The sequence below is a fragment of the Crocuta crocuta genome, unplaced genomic scaffold (assembly GCF_008692635.1).
Source record: "Crocuta crocuta isolate KB4526 unplaced genomic scaffold, BGI_CrCroc_1.0 scaffold290, whole genome shotgun sequence".
Lineage (NCBI taxonomy): Eukaryota > Metazoa > Chordata > Mammalia > Carnivora > Hyaenidae > Crocuta > Crocuta crocuta.
The window spans coordinates 6,031,248-6,043,399 of record NW_027527429.1 but is presented as its reverse complement, the minus strand read 5'-3'; the positions used below and the strand labels follow the sequence as shown (position 1 = coordinate 6,043,399).

The following is a 12,152-nucleotide window of genomic DNA, read 5'->3' as shown; positions in this document are numbered from 1 at the left end:
GACAGGAACTTCTGCCCTTCCCTGTAGTCAGCTGAGCAGACGAGCTCACCGGGGGGCACAGTCCCGACTCTGTTCTCTTGTCTTCCCTCCCTTGACAGCTGATCGACGTGTTCTTCTTCCTGTTCCTCTTTGCGGTGTGGATGGTGGCCTTTGGTGTGGCCAGGCAGGGGATCCTCAGGCAAAACGAGCATCGCTGGAGGTGGATATTCCGCTCGGTCATCTACGAGCCCTACCTGGCCATGTTTGGCCAAGTGCCGAGCGACGTGGATGGTGAGCCTGACGTAGCCCTGGGTGGGGACAGCGGGGAGCAGGTGCTTGCTTCTAGAACCGGCCTTCAGGGTTCCCTGCTCTGATCCACAGCTGGAGCTGGGTCAACACCAGCGAGTGAACACTGACCCCCATAACCTTGTCTTTGAGCAGGATTTTACACCCACCTTGCAGACGTGTCCCACATTTTAGTCTGCGATTTTTTAACGTCTCAAAAAATAGCATTTCTTCTATTTTCAACAGCAACGTGGCGATTGACAGCAACAAGCCTCGCTAGTTTAGGAGCAGGTGTTGTGAGTTGTACTCTCTTGCATAACTGGGTACCCATTTATTTCAAAAGGAGCAATTTTGAAAAATTTGCACTGGAAATTAGAATTTAAACACCCAGCTCTAGCCACCGCCAACTATCTTTTGGAGGCAGGTTAATGGCGGCGCGGATGACACACCCGGCTTACGTAAGGGAAGAGTGGGGCGTGTGCAGACTGGCGTGTGTTTTGAACGAGCTGTCGAAAGCATCTTTGTGATGCCAACTAGAGCCCAGGCTTGTCATGTTCCGCCCTGCCCCAACACAATGATCCCAATGTTTTCCCTGCCTTATTGGTCACATTTCTCAGCTCCCTGGTGTTTTCTCAATTATTCTTGTGGCCTCAGGCAGCCCTGGCCTCTGCTGCTGCAGCCTCTGCAGACGTTAGCTCTTTCCCTGGGCACTGATGGAAAGGCACCTTGCTATTGTTATTTCCCATGTGCACCCTGTGCTCACCAGTGTACATGAGGGAGTGTGTTTCATCCCCGTGGTTTTAGTCCCCCTGCGAGGAGAGACCCTTTCCAAGGCTTCCGCTTCTGGGGTCTGTCGCTCGTGTTCACACAGTTGTGCGGATCCCATCCCATCCTCGACCCCTCCTGTGATTCCATCTGTCATCTCTAATCCACTGGCTTGTTTTGTTGATTTGACCTCCTCAGTGTCTATGAAACCCAAACACTTTTTTATCATCGCCACCTCTGCCAAGCCATCCTCATTATGTGACCATTGTCTTGTGTCCCCTGCCTCCCCCCCACCCCCAGGTGCCTCCTCCAGAGGGTCCTCACTTTGCCTTTTGGTTTCTACGTCCGCAGGCACCACATACGACTTCTCCCACTGCACCTTCACTGGGAATGAGTCTAAGCCACTGTGTGTTGAGCTGGATGAGCACAACCTGCCTCGGTTTCCCGAGTGGGTCACCATCCCCCTCGTGTGTATCTACATGCTCTCCACCAACATCCTGCTGGTCAACCTTCTCGTCGCCATGTTTGGGTACGTGCTTGGCCGTGACTTTCCCGGGTGTTCACGGCGTACCAGGCGGGGCTGGAGGGACCAGGGGCTAGGTCCTGGAGGTCTGCCCTGGAGGAAGTTAGGTGAGAGCTTGGGCAAGAGTGGACCGGAGGGGTTGCGGCCTTAAAGGGACTATACTGAAAACACAGTGAGTGAGTCCCTACGAGCTGTGCTGCAAGTTTAGATGGACACCAAGGACAGGTACCTGTAACGCCCTCCCGGACACTCAGACTCTGTGCGTCCAGCATCCACTTAGCCATCTCCCCAGGTGCCATGATGTGGGTGTGATGCCGATGCAGTGGGGTTCAGCTCCTCTCCAGTGACCTTATTTTCTAGGGACTCGGTGGCGTGGATTCTAGGGTTTAAAGGATTCTAGTTAGTGGCTGCTTTAAAGATTTTCAGTTTAAATACAAATTACAAGAGCAGAGTCAGGAGAGTGACTTTCTTTTGGGGCTCATGGCTCATGAGGTTGAGGGAGAATGTGATGGTGACTTTAAAATATTTTTATTGCCTTGGGCAGTTCTTCTTAATACCTTCTGAGAGTCGTGATACTCATCTCCCTTCCTTTTTAGGAGGGTTTCACGGGGTGTCAGTGATACTTTCAGTATAAGCAACTTAGTTGTGTGTTGTTGCTTTAAGGTAGGTAGTCATTTTTTTTAAGTTTATTTATTTATTCTGAGGCGGGGGGCAGAAAGAGGGAGAGAGAGACAGAGAAACCCAAGCAGGCTCTGCACTGCCATTGTGGAGCCCAGTGTGGGGCTCAAACTCCTGAATCCATGAGCTGAAATCAAGAGTCAGACACTTAACCAGCTGAGCCACCCAGGCGCCCGAAGGTAGGTAGTCATTTTGGATATGTGATCCCAGCACAGACAGACAGAAAATTTGGCAACAGTATATCATTGTTAAATGTTAGGGTAGAAGACAAACACCTCGTCAGGGTCAGAAACCAAGAAACGATGAGAGACAAGAGAAACGCCGTTGATTTCATAAAGCATGTGTTGAAGGTAAAGGTTATCTCCAATGAAGTCACATGATAAGTGGCGGCTTGAAGGAAACCTTTGCATGAGATGAACAATGACTTTTTACTTCCTGATGTAGGAAGAGCTCCTGCAGGTAGATGGCAGAAAGGGAATTCAATAAAAATTGATAGAGGAAGTACAATTCAGAGAAGGAAACTTCAAATGGCAGCCAATCACATGAAGAGGGGCTCCGTCTCGTTGATGCGAAAGACCAGAAAAAGCCAAGGGGATGCTGGCTTAGGACCCATGAGATGAACAGAAATTTCAAAAAGCCTCTTGTGCTGGGGTTGGTGCTGAGAAGTGGGCCTTGCTGCTGGCAATGTGATTGCCTCTAAGCCTTTGGAAAGTGATAGGAAAAGAATTGTTAAAAGAGAACACACACAAATCTTTGAGCCAACTCTCTCGCATCTGGGACTCTGTCCTAAGGACATATATATACAAGGATGCTTGTCGGATCATTGTTTGATGTCTGGTGACTGCGGGACAGCTGAGTAAGCCTTGTTATAGATGACAAGTATTGTGTAGGTTTGAAAAAAGATAGATCTCTTTTTATTGACTTGAAAGAATGACAGTCTGTTAAATATAAAAAGCAAATTGCAGACAAATTTTTATGGTGTAATCTCATTTTCCTGCAGTAAAAAACAAGAAATTAAAAGAATTAATACAATTAATTAAAAAATACAAAAGTATGGGGCACCTGGATGGCTCAGTCGGTGAAGTGTCCGACTTTGGCTAGGGTCATGATCTCACGGTTCTTGAGTTCAGGTCCCACACTGGGCTCTGTGCTGACAGTTTAGAATCTGGAGCCTGCTTTGGATTCTATGTCTCCCTCACTCTCTGCCCTTCTCTGGCTCTCTCTTTCTTTCTCACTCTCTCTCTCTCTTTCTCTCAAAAACAAATAAACATAGGGGTGCCTGGGTGGCTCAGTCAGTTAAGCATCCAACTTCGGCTCAGGTCATGATCTCACAGTTCGTGGGTTTGAGCCCTGCGTTGGGCTCTGTGCTGACAGCTCAGAGCCTGGAGCCTGTTTCAGATTCTGCATCTCCCTCTCTCTCTGACCCTCCCCTGCTCATGCTGTCTCTCTCTCTCTCTCTCAGAAACCATTAAAAAACAAACAAAAAAACCCACCCCCAAAACAAATAAACGTATAAAAAAGTGAAAAAATACAAATAGGTATTTCACTTGTTACAGTGATCACATAAAGCTTTTATAATTTAGAGAAAAAATAAGAAAAAGACAACTGTAACTTAGAGCCCTGGGCTCCTGAGAGACACAGGGATTGTTAATGAGGGCCCATGGCCTCCCTTTGGACAGGGCTGGGTGGAAGAATGTGCCTCTGGGCTTGTCACCCGTCTATCAGGCTGAGCAGTGAGTGGCCATCTGGTCTACCAGTGTACAAAGAAGTCCTCCCTCAGTCCCACCTCTACACTATGGCCACAGTAATGTTTCTAAAATGTCAGTCACTGCTCTACTTAAAATTCGGGAAGGATGTCAGTATTTCCCCATGGCTTTCAAGGTAAATTTCAGGCTCTTCAGCTCTTTGCCAAAGCTGTCCATGACCTGGCTTGTGAGCACAGTCTGTCCCTAGGGTGTCTGTCCAGAAACAGGGTGACCTGTGACATCGGACACTTTGCAAGCTCTGTTCCATCCGTCGAGATTACTTGCTCCGCCTTGACTGTCTCTTGCCCCAGTCCTGCTTGCCTCTTAAGGAGCTGAGTGTCATCTTCTGCCCGAGGGGGTCCCTGGTGGCCTCCCCACTTTGCAGAGAGACTCCCTGCACCCCCTGCACAGTGACAGCATTCTGTCCTTTTGGATGGTAAACCCTGGAGGATGGAGACTGGGTCAGCCTCAGCACCTGGGACCCTGTGGGTTGGATGAATGAGAGCAGGGCTTTGCCTGTGTTTAGTTCGTTATTCAGTGATGGCTTGGGAGCTTGGCTTCCGGGTCTTACATTTCCTGATATGCATCAATGGTCAATCACAGACCAGAGAGGGCTGTAGCACATAGATGTATGGTGTCAGTTCTGTGCCAGGTGCCTGGGGGGGTGGGGCAGAGATCATATGGCTGTTGTGTCCACATGGACCTAAAGAGGGAATGTGCAAACCTCTCCATCACCGCCCCAAAGGGTGGCCAGGCAGGGAAGGACTCGGGAGTCAGGATGCTGCCCAAGGTCCCACTCTGAGCTGCAGAGAGAGTGGCAGCTGCTGGGTGATTTGTGTCCACATGAAGGCCAGGGAGGGGGAACACAAACTCACAGCCTTTACACCAATTGCTGGACAGGCCCTATGAGAACTGGCCAGTCATGCTGTTTCCCCAGAAATTAACCAAAGGGGCTGACGGCTCCCAAAGCCGTGACCTCTGAGCTGCATTAATGTGGTGGATCTCAGAGAGGCACAGGGTAGAATATGACTTAGATCTGTCCTGAGTCTGTGTGCTGTGAAGGGAAGACCTTGCCACATTTCTAATCCATTATCCGCATTACAATGATGAGCTGATAGAATCTGGAGCCAGGAGGGACTGGAGCCCAGCGTGTCATTTTCACATTGAGGAAGTGAATGCCCGGCCGTGGCTCTGGCCACACGCCTGTCCAGCTTATCTGTGTCCATTCAAGTCTTGAATGCAATTCTTTTCCCCAAGACACCCCAGCCATGGCGTGGTACCCTGCTGTCGCCCTATTCAGTGCATAGGTGTGACAACTTGGGGGCATCGCTCCCCTTGGGGGGCGCCTCCTAGAATAGTCCTTGCGGAGGGGCATCAGGGTGGCTCAGTCAGTTGAGCATCCGACTCTTGATCTTGGCTTAGGTCATGATCTCATAGTTTGTGAGTATGAGCCCTGCATCTGTCAGTGCAGAGCCTGCTTGGAATTCTCTCTCTCTCTCTCTCTCTTTCTATCTCTGGCACCACCCTTGCTTGCTCTCTCTCTCTCAAATTAAATAAACAAACATAAAACATTAAAAAAAAAAAAGAAAAGAGGAGAGTCCCATGTTAACCAGAGACTTTTTCTTTGTTAACTCCTATCTGGGAACTTGCGAGTGGCTTCAGCCTCCCTCCTTCCGTCCTTGGGCAGAATCTTCAGAGGGTGGTTTCCGATGGCTGTGGGAGTTGTTCTGGGCTTTGTGAGCCAGCGACCCCAGGCGGTGACCCCCCGTTTGGCACCACATCCAAGTATTCATGTAAAAGCTTAGCCATACACGATGGCAACCTTATGAACTGTAACATAAATGAGCCCTTGGGAATTTTAAAGCAGTATTAGAGTGCTCTCTGGATAATATTCAACAGGGAGAGGTAATGGATGTAAACCTCTGTGATTATTCTGCATTAAAATTATCGATCACAGGCCCTGTACAGCTTATCAGAGCATGAAGTGAACTCGCAGTCCATAGATGACCCTGGGTCAACTCAGCGTTCTGCTGTGATGCTTATGGGCACCGTGCCCTGGGGACAAATCCACCAGATGCCTTTCTTCCAAAGGGGACTTGTCAAACATGCCCGCACCGAAGAGAATTTCTGTGACCAAAATATGATTTAATTGTATAAGAAGTACTGAAAAGGCTATTTTCAGAGTCTGTGGGGCTCAGGGGAGCGTTATGAGGTGTGACAGAACATTCGAGGTGGGGCTAGGGTCAGTGGGGCTGAGCAGAGGTGACATTTGCTCAGAGAACCCCTTACCGGGGGAAGCCCAGAGCCTGACCCAGGGCGGGGGCAGGGACAGGTGAAGCAGGGGAGAATCAGCCACTGACGAGGGTGGAAAGGTAGACAGGGGCCAGGCTGTGGGGTGTCTTTTATGCCACGTTAAAGAAGTTGGGCATTTTCTTGCGGGTGAAGGAGGGCCCACTGGGTCTGCATGCAGGCACAAGGCACTGTCTTAGTTGTTTGACTCTGCAAGCACAGCACTGAACCGAGTTCGCACATCAAAAATAAGTGTAGTGAGGGGCACCTGGGTGGCTCCGTTGGTTGAGCGTCTGACTCTTGATTTCGGCCTCAGGTCCTGATCCCGGGGTCGTGAGATCGAGCTCCGCGTTGGGCTCTGTGCTGCATGGAGCCTGCTTGAGATTCTCTTTCCCTCTCTCTCCCTCTGCCCGTACCCCCTGCTCATTCTCTCTCTAAAAAACAAAACAAAACAAATCAGTGTCGTGAAGTCGCTGGCTGTCTCTTACTGTTGACTATGTACCTGTTTTTTTTGATCTTGTGGAAGGAGAGAGGAACGGAGATGTGCAGGAGCCGGGCTGGGGACAGGCAGCGGAATTCAGGGTCACCAGAGTCACAGGGCAGCTCTGGCCGGATATTGCTGGCGTGTCCGGGAAGGAGTAACAGATGGAAAACGGATGAAATCTGCGAAAGAGCTCAGAGGAGGTGTTTCCTGATTGAGATCTAGATGGCAAGTTTCTCGTCTTTCAGTTTATTCTGAAATTCTGCCATTGTTTCAGCGTCTTCTTTTTCTTTGTGATATTTTTTGGCAGACTCGTCATTCTCTTCTGTTGATCAGTCTATTTTGGTTTTTACTACCAAATGGCTTTAATTACTGACTTAAAAAAATGATTTTAGCATCTGTTGTACAAGTCCACCTCATTATTCTCATTCAAAACTTTTGTTTTGGCTTTTCTTGTATACTTAATAATAGGGAGGCACCTAAGGCTCATCTTCCAAAATCCTTTGTTCTTTCCCCTTCAAAATAAATAAATAAATAAATAAAAGTTTTGTGAACTTTATTGTGATGATGTGAACTCGACAGCATCATTCAGGGGAAGCTGACATCTTTAAAAAAAAAAGTGATATCTTACTCTCCAGAAAACATGGTGTGATTCTCCATTTTTTCAAATATACATAGTTTCCTGGTGATGATGAACAGTTTTATTCTATGAATCTGGAAGATTTTTGGTTACTTTTTATCCTAGCCATTTGTGATTGTGAAAGAGATATTTTTTTCCTATTATTTTTTTTCAATAAGTAATTTTTGACATGGAGGCAACATGTATTAAAGCTTTGCTTATTTGTTTTGGAACAAGTCTCCTTACTGAATCTTCCTTTAGTCCCTCTCCTTTTTTTAATTGTGTCATGGAAGGTTCTTCCTATTTCTTATGTATGAAGCTCCTTTCTTTGCCTCCTACTTTATTTTTTTTAGTTTTCCTAATTAGAAATGGATGTCAGATTTGCCAGAAGATTTTCTAGCAGCTATGGAAATGGCAAATTTCCTTTTTGTCTATGATGTAGTAGGAAAATGATGTATTATATAAATGGTCTTAATATTTAGTCATCCTCTGTTCGTTGGTCATGGCATATTATTCTGTTAACGTACTGCTGGATTTCATTTCTGTCCAAGGCTATCTGAATCCTCAACATTTGTTATCTCCTGGTAACGTTTTCAGTGTCAGCCAATTTCTGAAACGTTGTTTCCCTGTGGGATTCCTGCCTCCTCATCTCCTGCTCCATGAAGGCACTTGGGTGGTCTTAGGGGACCAAACTCAGTCATCACTTTAGATCTTCCACCAGCTGGGTAGCAGAGGGCTCAAGATTATCACTGGAGTTGGAAGGTCGAAGGGAACATTGTGGACTTCCTCTCCAGGAAGGTTCTGGATGGTCAGCGGCTGACAGGGAGATGCCCAGAGCCTGGGTGGGAGATGGTGTCTGAGCTTCTCTGGGCATTTGGGTTTGCTGAGTGGGGGGCGGGGAGGGCACTCATGTATTGGCACCAGACTTCTGCCTCTTCTTTTACAGAGATGGAAGACAGTGTCTAAAGAATATAAAAATTATTTCAACAGAGCAGTTTGAAACAGTGCTCAACTATCAGTCTGCCTTCCCTGGGGAATCCTCATGTCTCTTTGGCTGAGTCTGGAACTAATTTGGGTGGTGGGGGGGAGGGGTAGAAGAATTTGGAAGCCTCTGTCATGTGGGGAAGGTGGGCCTCAGTATGAATGACCCCCAGCATGGCCACCCCCAGAAGTGTGTTATGATTGCAAAGTGGCTTTTGGGTGTTCAAGTCCAGTAATCAGCTAGCTCACTCTCACCCCCTCGGATGCGGACAAGGTTTGTACTGTTTGCCCAGGAGAGAAATGCTGCTCTCTGGATCCAGCTGGGCCCCAGGGTGCAGAGCAAACAGAGGTTCCTACAGGAGGCCGCCAGCTTGTCCTGAGGAATGCACAAAGCATTGATTTGAGGCAGAGCTTCTCAGAGTAGAGGATGATACAGTGGAGACCTTAGTGTATGGACATGGGCCCAAATCCATTCTAGACCAGGGACTGGCGACTTCGCCTGTGAGGGCCAGCTAGGGTCTTCACTTTGACCTGGTGCCAAGCACCCATCCCCACCTTTCTGCTTGGTAAAGACCATTCTAATCTGGCCATCCCCATAGAGCAGTGCAGGCGGGGATTGGATCTGGGCTCCCAGTTTGCCAGTCCCTTCTCTAGATGAGCTGGAAGACATGAGATGCTTGCACTGCTTCTGAGCGACCAGTTAAGCCCAGATGCAAATCTCTACCCATGGGGACTCTTCTTGACCCAAGTGCTGTGCTGAGCTTCTGAGGAAAGGAGGGAGGCCCACCTGTGGGAGAGGTCAGCTTCCCCTGCTCTAAGCATCCTAAATGTCCTTCAGTCGGAGCTCTTAATTCCTTCCGGGTGGAACCTCAGAGAACAGCATTTGGATGCTTGTTGCTTTTTTGTGTTTGACTAGACATGTTCGCATTTTAAGATCCTCCCGGCGACAGTGATTTGAATGGTGATATTTGTTCTGTCACAATGTAACAGACGGATCACTGTCAAGTTCTTAGCTCTGACTTCATTAATCTGGGGTGGGCCTGCCACCCTCCCCTATTTCAGTGCAGGGCCCTGGGGTGCCATTTGCAGAGCCAGCGAGGACCCGCGGGGACAGAGAAAGATGTTGGTGTTGGCTCAGAGCAACCTGACCTACATTTGGAAGTAACTGCAAGCTAACTGCTGGATTCACTCTGCTCTACTCTTAAGCTGCGCAGTCCTGTTTTCTAGCCTAAAAAAAAAAATCTGCAGCATAGAATTGACAGAATCGACGTGAGAATCAGCCAGCCAGCCATCTGACGTGCCTCGTGTAGGAGTCTATGTGCCGTAGATGTTCAAGAAGTATCAATTCCCTTCCTTGCAAAGATGGCGGGCTCCCTGGGGCTTGGTTTATAGGTGCTAAGGGGTGCCTGCCGCTGACCCCAGTCCTGCATGGAATCCAGGGCCCGGGGTGTCCCCTTCATCAGAAGGCTCCAGCTCGAGCCATGACAGGCTTGTAACCAAAGCCATAGCTGTGACGCGTGTAGGTTAGTGTGTTGCCTTTGTGTGTGTGATTGTCTCTTAGCTAAAGATATTTAAACCTTAGATTGTAGTGTGCCGTGGGGCAAGAGTGAGGTCTCACAACAGACAGACCCGGGTCCCCTGCCCGGTCACCTTTCAGGTCTGGCCTGTGACGTGTTTACCCAGAACTGGGAGAATTGAATGCAACTCCAGTCAGGACTGGCTTATAGATTTCAAAGACTGATTGTTGCTTCTTCAGCTCTCAGAGGGGTGATTTGATGCCAGCAATATAAGCATCTGGGATGGTTGAACTGCTGATGGTAAAATGCTCCATCGTATGAAGTAGTCCATCCAAATCCTCTGGAGACAGAGCATAGCTCAAAACATTTCATGCTTGGGGCGCCTGGGTGGCTCAGTCAGTTAAGCATTCGACTTCGGCTCAGGTCATGATCTCACCATTCGTGGGTTCGAGCCCCACATCAGGCTCTGTGCCAACAGCTAGCTCAGAGCCTGGAGCCTGTTTCAGATTCTGTGTCTCCCTCTGTCTCTGACCCTCCCCTGCTCACACCGTCTCTCTCCCTCTCTGAGAAATAAATAAAACATTAAAAAAAATTTTTTTAAATACATTTCATGCTTTACTCTGGAAGGAGGTGGTGTGTGGTGGCAAGGCAAACAGACATCGGTAGGATTGCAAGACCCAAGGCCTGGCTTTATTATTTTCTAGTTGGGAAATTTAGACAATATTCCTACCCTTGCTCTGCTTTAGTTTTCTGATCATTCATCGTAGATGAAAGTAAAGCTTATATCCTATAGAGCGTTGTTTGCAGATTACATCATTAATGCAAGTAGGCTGCTAAGAACAGCGTCTGGCACCTAGCGTTAGCTGCGTTATGGTTGGTTTGATTTGTTACCGATAAATCAGTGGCACGATCAGACATTCTTCTGATCAATGGATGTGTTTTCTAATTATGTGAATAATTCATGCCCATTGTGTAACGCTTAGGAAGCAAACAAGGGAATAGAGAACATTCAGGATGTGTGCTGGAGATCACCACCAAATGATGGGTTTATTTCTCCCTGTGAATTGTGATTTACATAGTGAGATGATGTGGTAAATATGAGGTTGAGCCTAATTATTTCACTTAACATGTATTATAAGCCTTTACCCAAAGTATAAAAATTATTCATAATCATTGTAATTAACAGCTATTAATTAATCATGGTGGGTGATACGTTTTCTTAGTGTTGAGAATTTCTGTGGCCCCATTCTGTTGAGGTGGGAGGTTGGGGCAGCTGCTTCTTTTGGGGCTGTGGCAAACAACTGTGCGTATATATCCACCGATAAATTTTCTTTTCTCAGTACCTTCATGGTCTTAGGTTAAATTTCCAGAAGTCAAGTCGTGGGATCAAAGGGATGAACATTTATTATTTTTTAAAAATTTTTAAATGTTTATTTTCTTTTTGAGTAAGCGAGAGAGAGAGAGAGACAGAGCACGAGCAGGGGAAGGGTAGAGAGAGAGGGAGACACAGAGTCTGAAGCAGGCTGCGGGCTCTGAGCTGTCAGCACAGAGCCCAATGTGAGGCTTGAACTCACGGACTGTGGGATCATGACCTGAGCCAAAGTTGGATGCTTAACGGGCTGAGCCACTCAGGCGCCCTTAAAGATGAACATTTCTAAGGCCCTTGATAAATATTAACAAACTTCCTTCCCAGACTGTTTACAATTAAACTCCCGTTAGCAACGTATGAGGGGCAAATTGTTCCTAAGAGTGTCACTACCTTCGCCTCTTTGTGATGAACACAGTAACAGACTGACGACAGATGGGAATCCTTGAAAGGTCTGGAGGCAGAAAGCTTTTGAAAAGCACCGGCCAGTATTTTCGGTGTGACCAGACCCCAGACCCCAGACCCCGAAGCCGCAGATGCGATCTGGCCCCGGCTGCGTTGAGGAGTGCCCACTGCTGAGCTGTCCTGGGCCCCGCCTCAGCCTGGGTTCTCCTCTCCTGGCTGGACGCAGGCTGCCTCCGGTCGTGCCTCGTTATCAACACCACCGCGTGGCAGGCTGAGACTTGACCTTCTCTCCCCTTCTGCCAGCTACACAGTGGGCACCGTCCAGGAGAACAATGACCAGGTCTGGAAGTTCCAGAGGTACTTCCTGGTGCAGGAGTACTGCAGCCGTCTGAACATCCCCTTTCCCTTCGTGGTCTTTGCCTACTTCTACATGGTGGTCAAGAAGTGCTTCTGGTGCTGCTGCAAGAACAAAAGCATGGAGACTTCGCCTTGCTGTGAGTCACTTGTCCCTCCGTGCCC

General features: G+C 48.1%; 1 protein-coding gene across 1 annotated transcript in view; it reads left to right on the top strand.

Annotated features, from left to right (window-relative positions):
- The window catches only part of LOC144226937 (transient receptor potential cation channel subfamily M member 8), a 58,944-nt gene that overhangs the window by 31,468 nt on the left and 15,324 nt on the right, over nt 1–12,152 (top strand). Inside the window, exons 13-15 of the mRNA XM_077758427.1 lie at nt 99–270; nt 1,381–1,558; nt 11,937–12,127. Of these exons, the coding sequence (XP_077614553.1) occupies nt 99–270; nt 1,381–1,558; nt 11,937–12,127 (541 nt within the window). The remainder of the gene's footprint in view (nt 1–98; nt 271–1,380; nt 1,559–11,936; nt 12,128–12,152) is intronic.